Raw genomic sequence first — 14,678 nt, forward strand, 5'->3', positions numbered from 1 at the left:
TACTTTGAGGTTAGCCTATCCTTGCGACTGTTGTGCAGGATTCATTTATCACCAGATTATGATATTACAGTGTTTGGTACTGGATGAAATAGATAGGAATGGAGAAGGTCCTTGATGTTTAATATGTGGCTTCTCTGGCCAACATTCCCTTCCTCCTTGAAGGATTTGGACCCTATTTTCCTCCTACCGGGGTCCTGTTCCACAAGCATTGATTGTCCTCTGGTATCTCTTGCCAGTTTTTACGTGTAAATGTTAGTATGGAGTTCGAGCAGACTATTTGGCCACTGGGGACGTCACAGCCAAGCCCCAATCCTGTCTTCAGCTAACACTCGCACACGTGCACATTTCAGCAGGGGTCACTGAATTGCGATCACAGCCAGGAATCCTGGGCTGATTTTCTCTACAGCCTAGCCCTGAGGCAAATTAGTGACGGTGGCTGAGTGAGCACAGACTGAATCTAGGAGGCTTCCCAGTCTATATGACTCACTGACCCAGAAGTCCCGATTTTTCATCCCGCCATTTGTATCGCTCGGTTATCTGCTTGTGAGTTCCGTCTAACAGGTGTAATGCAAACCTTGGTTATTTGTTTGCTATGTTTTGCTGCGGTACCGCTGAGTCAGATAAACGAGGTTCCTTTTAAACAGTTGCTCACCCGTTCTGATCCTGCACCACAGACAGAGCTTCTACTTTTTGCATTCAGGCACTGGTATCCACTCAGCCAGGTCCAGATGTACATTGCAGCCCAAAGGAATAGTACTAAAGAGTCAAGGGAGAGAGGGCCAGACACTGTTATAAAGGGAGTCTGACCCTCCATGTACAGTATTATTTCAGCCTGAAAGATTGATGTAAAGCATTACCTGTATCCTGCTCCACTCAGTTCAAGGGTTCGTTCAAGATTTCTATCATCTACTACCTCCCAGTAGATCATGGAAATCTGAACATGATAGTATAGGAAGTGGCCTCTAACAATTGTAATATAGTTACCATAAGAACAAACCTCAGTTATTTGTTTGCTTTATTTTGGTACAAGGATGTAAACAAGGAGGTTCCTTTTAAACAATCGCTCACCTGTTCCGAATGGGCACAACAGACTGAAAATGCCAAATAAAAAGTTTAATTCTTCCTTTCATTCTTCCGAACTTCCCTCCTGTATTTTGTGACCAAACTATGAGTAATCCAGATTCTTTCTCCACGGAAGTGACAGCAAATAATTTAATAATCCTTGCGTTTGATATAGCGCCTTATTACATCATTGAGAGTTCTCAGAGTGCTTTAATAATAATAATAATAATCCTTGCATTTGATATAGCGCTTTTCACGTCTTCTAGACGTCCCAAAGCGCTTCACAGAATATACTGTAAAGTGAATTGACTGTATACTTGTGGGCGAACGCGGCAGCCAATTGCGCACAGCAGTGTCCCACAAACAGTCATGGATTGAAAATGACCAATTTATTATTGTTTTGTTTTTTGGAGGGATTATTATTACAGGATATACTGCAAAGTGGATTGACTGTGTATTTTGTGGGCGAAGTGCGACAGTCAGTTGTGCATAGCAATGCCCCACAAATGGCCATGGTGTGACATGAGTGACCAAATTGTGGGCCAAGACACCAGGAGAAGCTCACTTCTCTTTTTGAATACTCCATTCCAAATATAATCCCTTCTCTTCAAATATTCCAAATACGATTGACAAATATATTGGTTATATTCTTTATATTTATTCTGTTTTTTTTAAATTTCCCAAGAAAAAAAAATTAACTCTAATTTTACCTACTTCCACTTGTCTTTCTGAAAATTAGGTGCTAATTTGAAGGTTTAACACTTAGGCAATACTTAAAGGCTTGGTCATTGGGTGTCTGTCACAAGTAGAAAACCATCACCATGCTCAAGAGTATTCAAACCAGACTGGGAGTTCCACATATGTATTCCACCAACAGGTGAAAATTTCCCTGGGTCTGTAATGGCCACAAATTAAAAATGTTCAAGAGTGATGTATATTAATAATAATTCTTTCATTTGATATAGCGCTTTATCACATCTTCAAGATGTCTCAATGCGCTTCACAGAACATACTGTGAAGTGAATTGACTGTATATTTTGTTGGCAAAACGTGGCAGCGAATTGCGCACAGCAGTGTCCCATAAACAGTCGTGGATTGAGCGACCAAATTTTTTTTCTGAAGGGCTTATTACCTCCGGAAAAGTGATCCATCAATCGACTGACAACCAGATTCCTACTTACTGCTAGGTAAACAGAGGTATTTGGAGTAAGGAAACTTGCCCAATGTTTCACTCTGCCCAGGAATCAAACCCAGGTCCTCTCAAGACTCCACGTTATACACGACTCATAAGAACATAAGAATTTGCTAGGCGAAAGAGGACCAAAGTCCCATCTCGTTCACCATCCACCAACCTGGCATTCGCTTGTCATATCATGTCCCAAGTACATAATAATATCCCAATATATTATTTTCTAATAATATTGACTCATTCCTCTTTCTCAATGGTGATGGAACACTAAGGAAGGGAATCAGCCAATTCTAATGGATCCCCGGGAGCATGTGTTGAAGGCAGCGATCATATTTAGTAATAATAATAATGCTTGCATTTGATGTGGCGCCTTATCACATTGTTGAGATGTCTCAAAGCGCTTCACAGAGTTTGCCCCTCATTTGGACTCTGTGTACAAGAAGGATTGCTGCATGTGGAGGAAGTACATTTTAAAGATACCTACGTGTTGTGAAAGCAGTATAGAGCAAACCCTTTACCTGCCTGATGATATCTTTAAGCTAAGAGTGTCCAGTGCTCATGCTGAATAGGAATCTGGGGTTGGTCTTTTGGAGTTTAGGGTGAGAGGAATGAATTACAAAATGTAGTTCTTAATTTTTGATCCTAGGTTGCCGACGGTTGGTGGGATTGTCCTACGGCAAGGCCAAGGTGTGTGCTTATAGTGGCTGGTACTACTGCCAGGTGTGCCATGTGGATGATGTCTTTCTGATCCCTGCTCGCCTGGTTCACAATTGGGACATCACCAAACACAAGGTGCGTGACTCACTTACAAGGAAGAACAGCTTTCACACTTTCCACTGCTTTCTGCCCCCATGGCCCCAGTGATGCAGTGGTCAGAATTCGGTGCACCAAGAACTGCACAGCCAATTTCCTGCCAATTTGACAATGTCTTCTTTCACAGACTGATCAGCTGTAAGGTTGATGGAAGTTACGATCTGAGTGTGATTGGTATTTGCCAACTGGTCAATCAGATACAACACACAGTGACTTTTTCAGTGAATCCCAAGCCCATTTTATTTTTTTTGTCAATTTTCTGCCCACTGAATGCACCGACTTGTTCTGGAAGCAGTGATTCACAGGCACAGCCAGACCTCTCGTACCTCATCTGAGTAGCCGTGCTTCATGTGTGAATTAGATAGTGAGTGTGGGCAATGTAATCTACCACACTCCTGTAATAACCCAATCATCACTTCAAATGCACATTCCACCAGTGGTACTGAATAGTAAGCAGGAAAGGCCACCCTGGCTGATTTTTCTCATCCCTAACTCAGAGGGTTAGGAAATTGTAGCACCAAAACTGCTTATTGGGTTGAGAGCAACTAAGTCACCAAAATTCTAATATGCCGAGTACGCCTAGTATGTGGGTTTTTATTCAGTCCACATTGACAGGATGAACATCTCTTTGAAGATTCTCAGTGAATTAAAACTGGGCCACTGGAGAGCCTAAGTCTCGAGCACAACCACCATCCATGTTAGGGATGTCTTATTCAGGAAACCCAAAAGAAAGGTGTTTTGATCAATGGTAGAGGATGGTGGACTTGGGTTGCTCTGAAGGTACCTACAGTTATGAAAGCAGTACAGAGAGAACTTCACCCTTTACCTACCTGTTGATATCTTTAAGCTGGGAGTGTCCAGTGCTCATGCTGAATAGGAATCTGGGGTTGAGTTTTTGGGGTGAGAGGAACGAAAAGAGCATCCCATCTTCCAGTGTTGAATGTATTCACTTTGAGCTTTAAAAAAACCAAATTGGTACGTAAGAATAAAAGTCCAGTGTGCACTCCTTGGAGTTGAATGCTCTAAGTGCCAGTTTGTACCCTCTGAAGATCATAAAGAGATGCAGCTGGTTTGTTTTGACTATACTTTCTAATCCTTGTTTGACAATCCTGTCCATAATGCATTCTAAATTGATACACATTAGCTGTCAGGTCTGCTGCGCTTGACTGGCAGTACAGATGCAAACAGGAGCTCCATTGACAGTTCAGCAGGATATATTGGAGAGGAATGAATTAAGAGAGGGTGCGGGGGGGAAGAAGGGAGAGAACAGTTTGCTCTGTTCCTGAGATATCATCATTCCAAAATGGTGAGATCTGTTCTAGTGATTATCTCTTCCAGGCCCCTCCTGCTTTCTGGTCTACGTAGCTATAGATTGTTGTTTTGTTGTTGATTGTTGGCATAGACAGAATCAAAACGAGTGTGAGCTCAATGACGCAATGTTGCAGTTACTATTGCACTCTCTGAGGAAGTGGATTTGGAACCCATTGCTCTTTTATCTCCTGGTTCTCCTCTACAGAAAGGTTAATATCAGTACTGACAGAGTCTTTTGCTGGGCAGGTATAAGAATATGTAAAGGGAAATTCTTGTTGAGGTGAGCGACCAGCATTGTCTCAGCCGTGAAGTGATTGAACAATATTATTTGGGGCATTGGTGGCCAGGATCATCAAAAAGTCAGTGTTCATGTAGGACAGCGAACAGGTGAATGACAGTGTAGGACTTACTATTTTGCTGCCTCTATTGTAAAAATATGTGTAAATATTGCAAATGTTTCGCAACATCTAATGGTGAAAAGTATGTGGGTCAAAGTTTCAAATTGGACATTGCTAGACATTGGTTTCATTTGGCTATTGCATCATTTTCTTTCAAACTCATCTTACTTAACCTTTGCAGGTTTCAAAGCAAGCGAAGGAGTTCCTGGAGTATGTCTATGAAGAGCCGCTCATTGATATCCAGCACGAAAATCCAAATCTGTATGAGCACGTAGAGGCACTGGCTGCTGTCCTCCGTGTGCGTCAGCAGCTGAAGTCACTGAGAGCCTATCTGTTCAGCTGCCGAGCCTCAGTGGCAGAGGATTTGCGCAGAAGGTACAGTTGCTGAATCTGGACTGTATATTTTATGTTGCATTTAGTTTAGCACCTTTATCACATCGATGAGACCTCTCAAAGCCCTTGTTAGAATTTACTGGAAAGTATAATTGCTGTGTATTTTGGAGGCGAATAACGGTAGCCAGTTTGCACATAGATATGTCCCACAATTCACATGAGTTGAATTGTTGGCCAGGAGACAGAGAGAAACTGCTTTCTCTTTTCAAATAGTGCCATGGGTTCTTTAACCTGAATAGGCACAGACAGGACACATAGTTTAACATCTCATCTGAGGGATAGCACCTCCAACAATACATCGCTCTCCCAGCATTGCACTGGAGTACCAGCCTAGACTGAGTCCTAATGTAGGCCTTGAACCTACGACATTCTGACTCAGAGGTGAGTCAGAAGCTCAAACCCTATCCGGAATGGTACAGCACAGACACAAGCCATTTGGCCCAAATACTCCATGCTGGATCTAGCTGTTGTGAAACATAACTGACAAAACTGCATGCCATACTGTTGCAACTTGTTTTAACATTGCTCATTTGGGTGTTGTATTTTATATTGAGAGACTCCTACAATTTATTAGACTGCTCTTAAAAGAAACCCTCTTGTTGTTCATTACCCTGTTGTAACTAATGTCTTAATGTTACAAACTCTCCCCTTCCTGTCACATGAATAACAGTCATACGAAAGGAATTAGCAATGGTTCTGATTAGGTAAATATCCAGTTGATTAACACTGTTTCGTAAAAGGAGGTCAAACCTTTTTGTATCATCACCAAAAAAGCCAAAAAGACAGGTTGGAATTTTTTTCTTACACTGAGGGTAGAATGCCCAGAACAGTGGATAAAAAGCAGAATCTATAATGGCTTTTAAAAAAGCAATCAGAATTATGTAGGATAATGGTTAGAGCACTCACCTCACAAGCAAGAGGACCCAGGTTCGATTCCTGGACAGGGCAAATCTTTAGGCAAGTTTCCAATTAACGACCTTATATGCTGTAAAAATTGTCTGGAATAAAAGATTGGAAAGAGATCTGATCGGAAAGATATAATATAAAGGGAAGAGGAGCCCTGTTTGATAATTTCTGCTGGAAAGTACATGTGTGAGGACATCAAGTGGGGGCATGATCAGGCTTGACTGTGGTCAAAGACCCTGTCTGCTCTGTTCACTGCCTCACGTAGACTGCTCACTTGGGTGAGGTATACCAGTGTTGACTGAATCCCAGCAAGAGTCTGCAGAGTTTTGGGTGAGCTCAGCTTGATTGAACAGTACAGTATTTTGCAAGTACAGTATATGAATTTTACATCAATTATCCTTGAATTTGATTCTAATTAACAAACATACCTGCCATTTGATCTATGTATTAGCTTTGGGGAGTTGATCAATTAAAGTGATAAGTGACTTGGTGCTGAATATGTTGCTCAGCTGGAGATTTAAATGGCAGCAGAGGGAGCAGTTTAAGGTTTAGTTTGATTGGCAGAAATGAATGAGGCTCTTGCCAGGCGATTGAAAAGTTTAGAAGAACTTTGGAATTGACCGCAACTGGAATTCAGAACCAGCGAAAGCTAACTATTATTCATTTATTTTGCCAGATTGACTTGGAAGACTTATCTGGGTTAAGAACGTATAAGTTTTAGTTCTAATTTGATCTAATGCTGTACAGCATTAATCTACAGTGTTGGGTGACTGCACTGCTCTCTCCACAGTCACAGAAGATATTGAGAACTAGCTACACGGAGTGAGTTGTTGGCCACTCAAATACAGCCCACTCCTACACTTTGTTGTAGCTAGTAAAAGAGGCAACCTCTTTGGTGGGGGGTGGGGGAGTGGCGTGCGTGAGAGAGTTGCCTAAAAAAAGACCCACATACTTGCTCATTGATGGGTGACATTACTAATGGTGGTGTTGCTCTTTCCTGGTTACATAAACTGAGTTCTCTTCAATGGAGCTGGTTTTGAACAGTTCTTCTATTTCTGCTCTACAGAGCCCCATGCAAGTCTAAGATGAGTGAAAATAATCAGTACACTGGACAAGAATCCACAAGACCATGAGGGGCTTGAATGAGGTTCTTTGGTCTATTTGACACACAAGACTTCCCTTCTTTTTTCATATAGTGCTTTGGGATCTTTAACAACCACCTGAACAAGCAGGCAGGACCTCAGATTAATGTTTCGTCCCAAGAATGGCACCTCCAACAATGCAGTGCACCTCCCAGCATTGCTTTGGAGTGCCACCTAGGCTATGAGCTCAAGTCCCAATGTGGGATTTGAACCTGCAGCCTTCTGAGGCAAAGGTGCTACTAAAAGAGCCAGGTCAATAGAGTGACCCCATCACTCCCACCCTCGCCTGACTCCACTGGCTCCCCATCCCCCAGAGGATCTAGTTCAAGATTCTCGTTTTCACGTTTAAGGCCATCCATGGCCTTGCCCCCTCCTATCTCTCTGACCTGCTGACTCCCTACCAACCTGCCCACTCACTCCGTTCAGCAGGCTACAGACTCGTACCCACCCTCCCTGAATTAATTGTCTGCGAGTTTAAGCAACGTGGGCATTATATATTAGCAGATAATAATTTGATTTCAAGTTATGACAGGAGCATAATGAAAAGGGAACACAGACTACAAGAAGTAACATTGATGTGCAAATGGCATTAGCACTCAAACCATTCAGGGTGATCACGACAATGATGTTGGCCCATTCATCCTCTGTCTCAGGTGGTGCATGTTTGCTGCTAAACATGGGCCTCATTAACATTGAGGATTGTTTTTACAATTCCAGATTTTAAAGCTGCCATAAATACGGCTAATTTGTAATTTCTAAAGCAACCTTTCCGTATCTCACCCTTTCCAATTTCACTCTCGTCTCCTGAAGACACTGACTCAGCAGGCTCCCAGCTGGCTATTCTCCCTATTGAACCTGGGTTCAATTCCCGGCAGGGCGAAAAGTTGGGCAAGTTTCCTTACTCTACACGCCTAATAATAATCCCTCCAAAAAAACAAAAAAAACAATAATAAATTGGTCACTTCAACCCACGACTTGTTTGTGGGACACTGCTGTGCGCAATTGGCTGCCGCGTTTTGCCCACAAATATACAGTCAATTCACTTTACAGTCTATTCTGTGAAGCGCTTTGAGACGTCAAGAAGACGTGAAAAGCGCTATATCAAAAGTATTATTATTATATTATATGTCACACAGATCATGAGTATTATGAGTCTGTCTGACTGTGGTGTGGCATCACTGCTGATCCCAATCAGGTCCTTGATCGACAACCAAACTTTCCAGCAAAATTCAGTATATAGCAATCAGCAGAGGATGGCACATTACACAGGGAAGCTGCGCTGGTAGTGGGGTGGCGGGAACGGGATAGCTTACATTTTAAGTTGTTCTGGGAGAGGGGCACCTCTCCTAGGGGAACAGTACGAAGGGAGGTGTCAGCCTGACTGAGATGGTAGCAGTCTCGCCTCTGAATCGCTGTACGTCTTAAGTCTAAGATGACATTGGGGTGTGTTGCATTGTTTGAGGTGATGTCTTTTGTGGAGACGTTAAACTGAGATCCCGTGGTTTACCCTGATCTGAAAATTGAAGGTTTCTTAGAACTGTTCAAAAGGAGAAGGAGTTTCTCTTGGTGTCCTGGGCAACAATCCCAAATAAAACTGATCATTCACTTCATAATTGTTCGTTGGGCATTTTTGTGCGCAAATTAGCCTGCACAATACACAGTCACAAGACTCTAAATCCTGTGAAGCGCTTTGAGATGTCCGCTGGATGTGAAAGGTGCTATATCAAATGCAAGGATAATTATTATTTGAGTAGCAGTACTGGGATTAGGAACATTATCCAGGGAGATGTTCTGAGAGAGGGCATTACCCCAAGGAGCTGTAACATCAGCAGGCGATGTGAAAGCAATGACAGTCATTATAAAGGGGACATTAGGGTTGTAATGTTTACTTATTAGGGAAACCTTTATGTGGGTAAAGAAAAAGGGAATGATTTCTGTAATCTGGGTGGCCTTTGCTCCTCCCATTATTCCAGTAAAAAGTGGAGTCGGCAAAGCTCTTTAATATTTATAAGATTGTGTCAGCGCCAACCACTTGGCACTGCATCTTCTCCAGAGACAGATGAGGTAAAGCTTTTGACATTAGAATTAATAACAGATTTTACATGAAATTCAATTAACCTCTCGTTTCGAGACCATTTTAGTGGCAGTGTTTCTGTGGAAACAGGGATTGATGGTTGGGGAAGGAGAGAGAGAGAGAGAAAAGCTGCCAAAAGATTCCTTTCTGAGCGTGTGCAGCTGCAGGGTCTGGTTGTGCACTGAGCTGGCCATTGTGGAGCAGCTCTTGGTTTAGATAAAGGAAATGCACGCTGGGAGTGTACGGTAAAATAGATATTCTCTGCAGTGTACACTGTGAACAAGTGACGGATGATCACACAGTCCCACTGCAGATGAGATCGAGCTCCTTGGTTCAGTTTTGTTATCACTGAACACGATTCATTACTAACCCGGCTTCCTGACTTCCGAGCGCTTGTAAGCCCCCAACAACCACGTGCTCGTCAGACCTATCGTCACTGTGGTTCACGGGAATGTTTGGCAAACTACAGCCAATTAGTGCCGTGTTAAGGAGAGTTTTATTCAGAAGGTTCCCATGCGCAGGTATGTCACCGAGACTTTCCAAGTCACATTTGTAAATCTTAATTCCCAACATCCCACTTTTGATCTCTCGTCAGTGTTTAGTTGATTGGGGTTAGCACTGCTGGGGGACACTGCAGGAGAGTCAATTCACTGGGGAAGGCAAAAATTACCAGTTTCCTTTTGATCGGGAACTCCATCCCACGGTCCCTTCGCATCACTTCCTCCCTTGCCTCCTTCAAGGTCGGTCTCAAGACTTTTCTCTTCGACTGTGCCTTTGGTCTCCCTCCCACCTCTCTGCCTTTCCTGACCCCTACACCACCCCACCTCCCCCATGCTCGGGCCTCGATACCTGACTGTTCAGCGCTTTGGGATGTCCTCCCGACGTGAAAAGCGCTCTATAAATGTAATTTTGTTGTTGTTGTGATCACTGTCAAGTCTGGCTCAGTGTGTACTTGTGCCTATCTCGGTGCCTCTGGGTGGGTGCTCAAATGATGTGTGTGTGTTGAGTGCTCAACGTGGTGTGTTTAGCTGTCTGATTGTGTTTAGCTCTGTGTGCATGTGGGGTGGGAAGAAGCTGCCTTGCTGTCTGTGTGGGGACATTGGGTGGCAGCAGGATTGGACTCGACGTCATATAAATTGCTTGCAATATATTGTTGACATCACACGTTAAGAATGGGCACTTGGGCAATATATTGGAGCCCATAGAACTGTGCCTTCAGTACAGGAGGGGAAAGAAAGCAACCCAAGGACATTAAAAACATAACTTTATTTTGCTCTGATTTTGAAGGAGGTCTTGATGATGGCATCTGCTGTTTAAGTTCAATCAGGTGGATTAAAGAAGTTGTAATTAAATTCACATTTTTGTAATCCCGAAAGCCTCATCACACTGCTTTTCCTTTTACTCCTTTAGGATTTTTCCCAGGGAATACATTCTGCAGCATGTGCACCTGTACTCCTTAGCTGACCTCCAGCAGGTAGGTAGCTTCTTTTCTCCACTTTAATGACGAGCGCTGCATCGTTGAACAGTAATGTTCTCGCTCCAACTAATCTGGATCAAACCTGTGTGAGCTGCCACTGTACATGTGTTAATAGTCCCCAGAAACTTTGCAAGCCCTGCCAGTAACTGTTGGCTGGAATATTCTACAGGGGATTGGGCGGGCGGATGGGGGAGGGGGGAAGAGGCTTCTTAAAATGTTACCTATTTCCAGTACTTTGTGTAAATGTTTAACATGCTGAGTCTCGGTCATTTTACTCAATGATTAAAAATGATTGTTGTGGGAGCAGCCAAAGTTACTTAAAATGGGCGGAGGGGGGAGAGAGAAGCAGAGTTAGTCTGGAGAATATTCCATAACAGAGGAGGCTGCCTGTCTCTGAGAACTGCTAAATTATCGCTGCTAAATTTGCTTTCGATGTAGCAAAGGGCCCAATTTCTCCAGGATATGCAGAACATACAACGATGAGTTACCCTAAGCTGCTTTCACACAGCTTGTTCAAGCTGAGTCCAGAACCAATTAATAGATGAATAGATGAAGAATATTTCAGTGACAGAACCTGTGAGTTCTGTCCCTATGGAGACGAGAGCCTATTTTAGTGTATTTGACACATTGATGGGTGGCATTTCAAAAGCACAGAATAGAAATATTTTATAAATTTGCTTGTTGTTTAACAATTCATAACTTTTTTTAGAAAAAACTATTCACTCACCCACAGCTGCAAAATTAAAGTTTAACCCAAGTGACTGCATACTAAACAATGCTGCAATGCACTATTGGAAAGGAGTTGCTGCCAGGTGGGTTGGGAAGGAGCAGCAACAGAGCGCAAGAGAATAAACAACATTAACCTATTTCAGTCATATTCTGCATGAGCTCGGAGATATGTGAGTACAGAGGCATCACAGGGTGTGCGTTCACACAGCACAGGGAGGCAGCACAGGCCCGTAAGTTCACTCAGTGCAGGAAGGCAGTAAAGAGTTAAATTGTCTTCGGTGGAGGCTTGGGAGCTGTCACTTTGCCCTACAATTGATAAGGAAACCAGTTAATGACAATGGAAAGGCTACAGATTGGTGTGGTAGTTGAGTAAGTGGCTTAATCGGATGGAAATATTTGTTGTAGGGACGGAGCCAATCAGCAGCTTATCGGACGCTCGGTGCTGTTGGACCCTGTTCAAATGATCAGGTTGTTTATTCAGAAACCAGCTCAAACCTGTTCTTCGGTTTTCCCTGCTGTTCAGTCTGACCTGAATCGAATCAACAGACCAAATCAGAATCCAATCACCTTGTGCACATAGGAAGTGGCACAAGCAGTCCCCAAAGCTGCCAATCACTGGCTTTAAACCATGATATGCATAAGCAAACTTTACACATTATAGATTCTGTAGAGTATTGGTTAGAGCACTTGCCTCGCAAGCGAGAGGATCCGGGTTTGATTAACGATAGAGTGAAACCTTAGGCAAGTTTCCTTACTCCACACGTCTGTTTACCTAGCAATAAGTAGGAACACGGTTGTTAGTTGATTGGTGGATTGCTTTGCAGAGGTAATAATTCCTTCAAAAAAAATAATTTGTTGGCTCATTCCATGGCTGTTTGTGGGACACTGTTGTGCTCAATTGGCTGCCATGTTTCGCCCACAAAATAAACAGTCAATTCACTTTACAGTATATTCTATGAAGCGTGTTTTGAGACGTCTCAACGACGTGATAAGGTGCTATATCAAATGCAAGGATTATTTATGTAGTGAAAATTGTATTACGTTTTCTAAAACAAAACTTTGATTCACCTCATTTGAATTCAGCAAAAGCCAGCTTTGGTTACTGTAAAAGTGTGACATGGTGATCCTTCGTTATTACGTAGATACCTGTTACAGAGCTCTTCAGTCTGGCGATTCAGTGCTGATTATCCAGCTTCCTGCCCAAAAAAGTGGTCAATGGCCAGATTCTCCGGTGGCCACTGACATCACTTCCCATATCTGCGTCACTAAGGGCAGGAAGCACCACTGAAGTCACTTTGTGAAGTTTGTAATGTTAGCAGCACCTCCTGTGCATGTTCGCAACAACGTGGGAAGTAACATTAGTGGTAACCTAATCGTCCAGCAGTCGGTCATTTTTAGCGTATAACCAGGTCCCTGCCCTGTAACAAGGTTCACGTATATATGGTAGACGTGAGGTATGGTTCCTCCCCCGCTGCTCCCTGATTCAATTAACTGCCCCACCACCCCTCCCCCAATCTCAGCCCTCTAGTATCTCACCCACTTGTGCAATATGAGTTGTCAAATGGGTGTTATTTATTTATGCCTCCAATTAATGACTCAGTACTGAGCAGGGTCACCACTTAGGTACATTTGTCTCCCTCACTGCTGGGTTCTATGGAGAGAGCCACAAGCTCAGAGAGAAGAGACGGTCCCAAGACCCTTAATGCTATTCCCCCTAATGTAAACATTCAGTGACTTGTAAACAGCAGGAATATCTAGCTTGACAAGCTTGGGGTGCTAATGGGAAAGCTGCTGATAATCCCAGGCTTATAGTTCTCATTGACTGTCACAGTCAGGCACTCTTATCTCATCTCTAGGCCACCCTGCTGTATCTGAGCTGTAAACAGAGTAAACTCTGATCTTATCCAATCTGCTTCTGGGCCGGAAAAACGTCTTGCACCAAAGATAGCAGGTAAACAGGGAGGGGACCTTTCACGGCTCTGCATTTACAATGTGTTTATGGTGGCAATTACAGTTTGAATTCTGCACCAAATTTTGCATAAACCTCCCTTTGTTTATTACAAATTCTACCCCTTCCCAAATCCACCCTCCAGATCACTTGTTCGGAAGTGACATTAACACAATCCAGTTGAATCTCCTTGGGTAGGTTTCTTTGGAGTAAAGTGAACTGATTTGGAAGAATAATGGTCGTAAGATATTTGGTCTACGATTAAGGGGTCTTTCTAAAGGGATCTATATTTTAGGGCAATGAAGATTGACATGACCCCGTAATATAATGGCAATTCATCAACAACTGCAGTGGGTTACTTGAGCTTCTGTAAACCAAGGTACCAATTCTAAGTCCCACAACCCTCTGATCCAGAGCAAAAGTGCTACTAACTGTACCAGCATTTGTTACTGTATGTACATAGAAGAGACATCACAAGAGAAGTTTGGATTCAGCCCAATTGTTTTTCTTTGGTCAGCCGGGTGTCTGACCCATGCAAGAGTATCCAAACCAAACTGAGAGTTCCATGCATCCCACCTGTTCATGGAGATTCCAGAGATATTTGTTGGAATGGAGTGCACACTCTCTCCCTGGAGGGACGCATCCTACTTGCCTAATTCCAGAAAGTATTAGGTGTAATTTGGCAACAGCCAAGGCTTGGGGACCCCAGAGTATGTGTTGGGTTACTGCTGGAGTCTAACCAACTAAAACACCATAGCTTGCCATTGAAGGTATTGTCTCGCAAGCTTTCCCATTGTGTATCTAGCTAGGACCACTCTTCGCTGAGTGCGAAGAGATCCTACCCGAGTGACTGGTCTGCTGATGAGTAAGGCTGGCTGTTCTGTCAGCAGTGCCCTGAAGTATTTCAGACCTGCATGGCACCAAACTATCGAAAACCGCTACAGAGAGTTGGCTCGATTCGACATTCAGTTGCCAAATATGTCACCTTGGAGTCAGTTAAGCTCCAAGAAGGCCCCACTTACCTCTCCCCCCCCCGGAGGACAATTGGTTGTATGTTTGACATCTGAAAAGCACGGATTTGAGATCTTACTAGGTGGATGGTAGGTACCCATGTGACATACTTCCCATTGAGCGATGGTCCCACCATTTGGCTTGCTTCTGCAAGCCAATGAACAGCAACAGCAAATTACACTTGTAAAGTGCCTTTCACTTCAGGAGGACATCCCAAGGTGCTGG

At 43.3% G+C, this 14,678-nt stretch overlaps 1 protein-coding gene across 4 annotated transcripts in view; it reads left to right on the top strand.

Annotated features, from left to right (window-relative positions):
- Positions 1-14,678, top strand: part of plekhm3 (pleckstrin homology domain containing, family M, member 3) — a 51,652-nt gene that overhangs the window by 23,675 nt on the left and 13,299 nt on the right. For all 4 annotated transcript variants that reach the window (XM_007890594.2, XM_007890596.2, XM_007890597.2 and 1 more), the window contains 3 exons: positions 2,898-3,043; positions 4,955-5,148; positions 10,699-10,762. In XM_007890594.2, coding sequence (XP_007888785.2) covers positions 2,898-3,043; positions 4,955-5,148; positions 10,699-10,762 — 404 coding nt within the window. The remainder of the gene's footprint in view (positions 1-2,897; positions 3,044-4,954; positions 5,149-10,698; positions 10,763-14,678) is intronic.

The sequence above is a fragment of the Callorhinchus milii genome, unplaced genomic scaffold (assembly GCF_018977255.1).
Source record: "Callorhinchus milii isolate IMCB2004 unplaced genomic scaffold, IMCB_Cmil_1.0 Scaffold6, whole genome shotgun sequence".
Taxonomy (NCBI): domain Eukaryota; kingdom Metazoa; phylum Chordata; class Chondrichthyes; order Chimaeriformes; family Callorhinchidae; genus Callorhinchus; species Callorhinchus milii.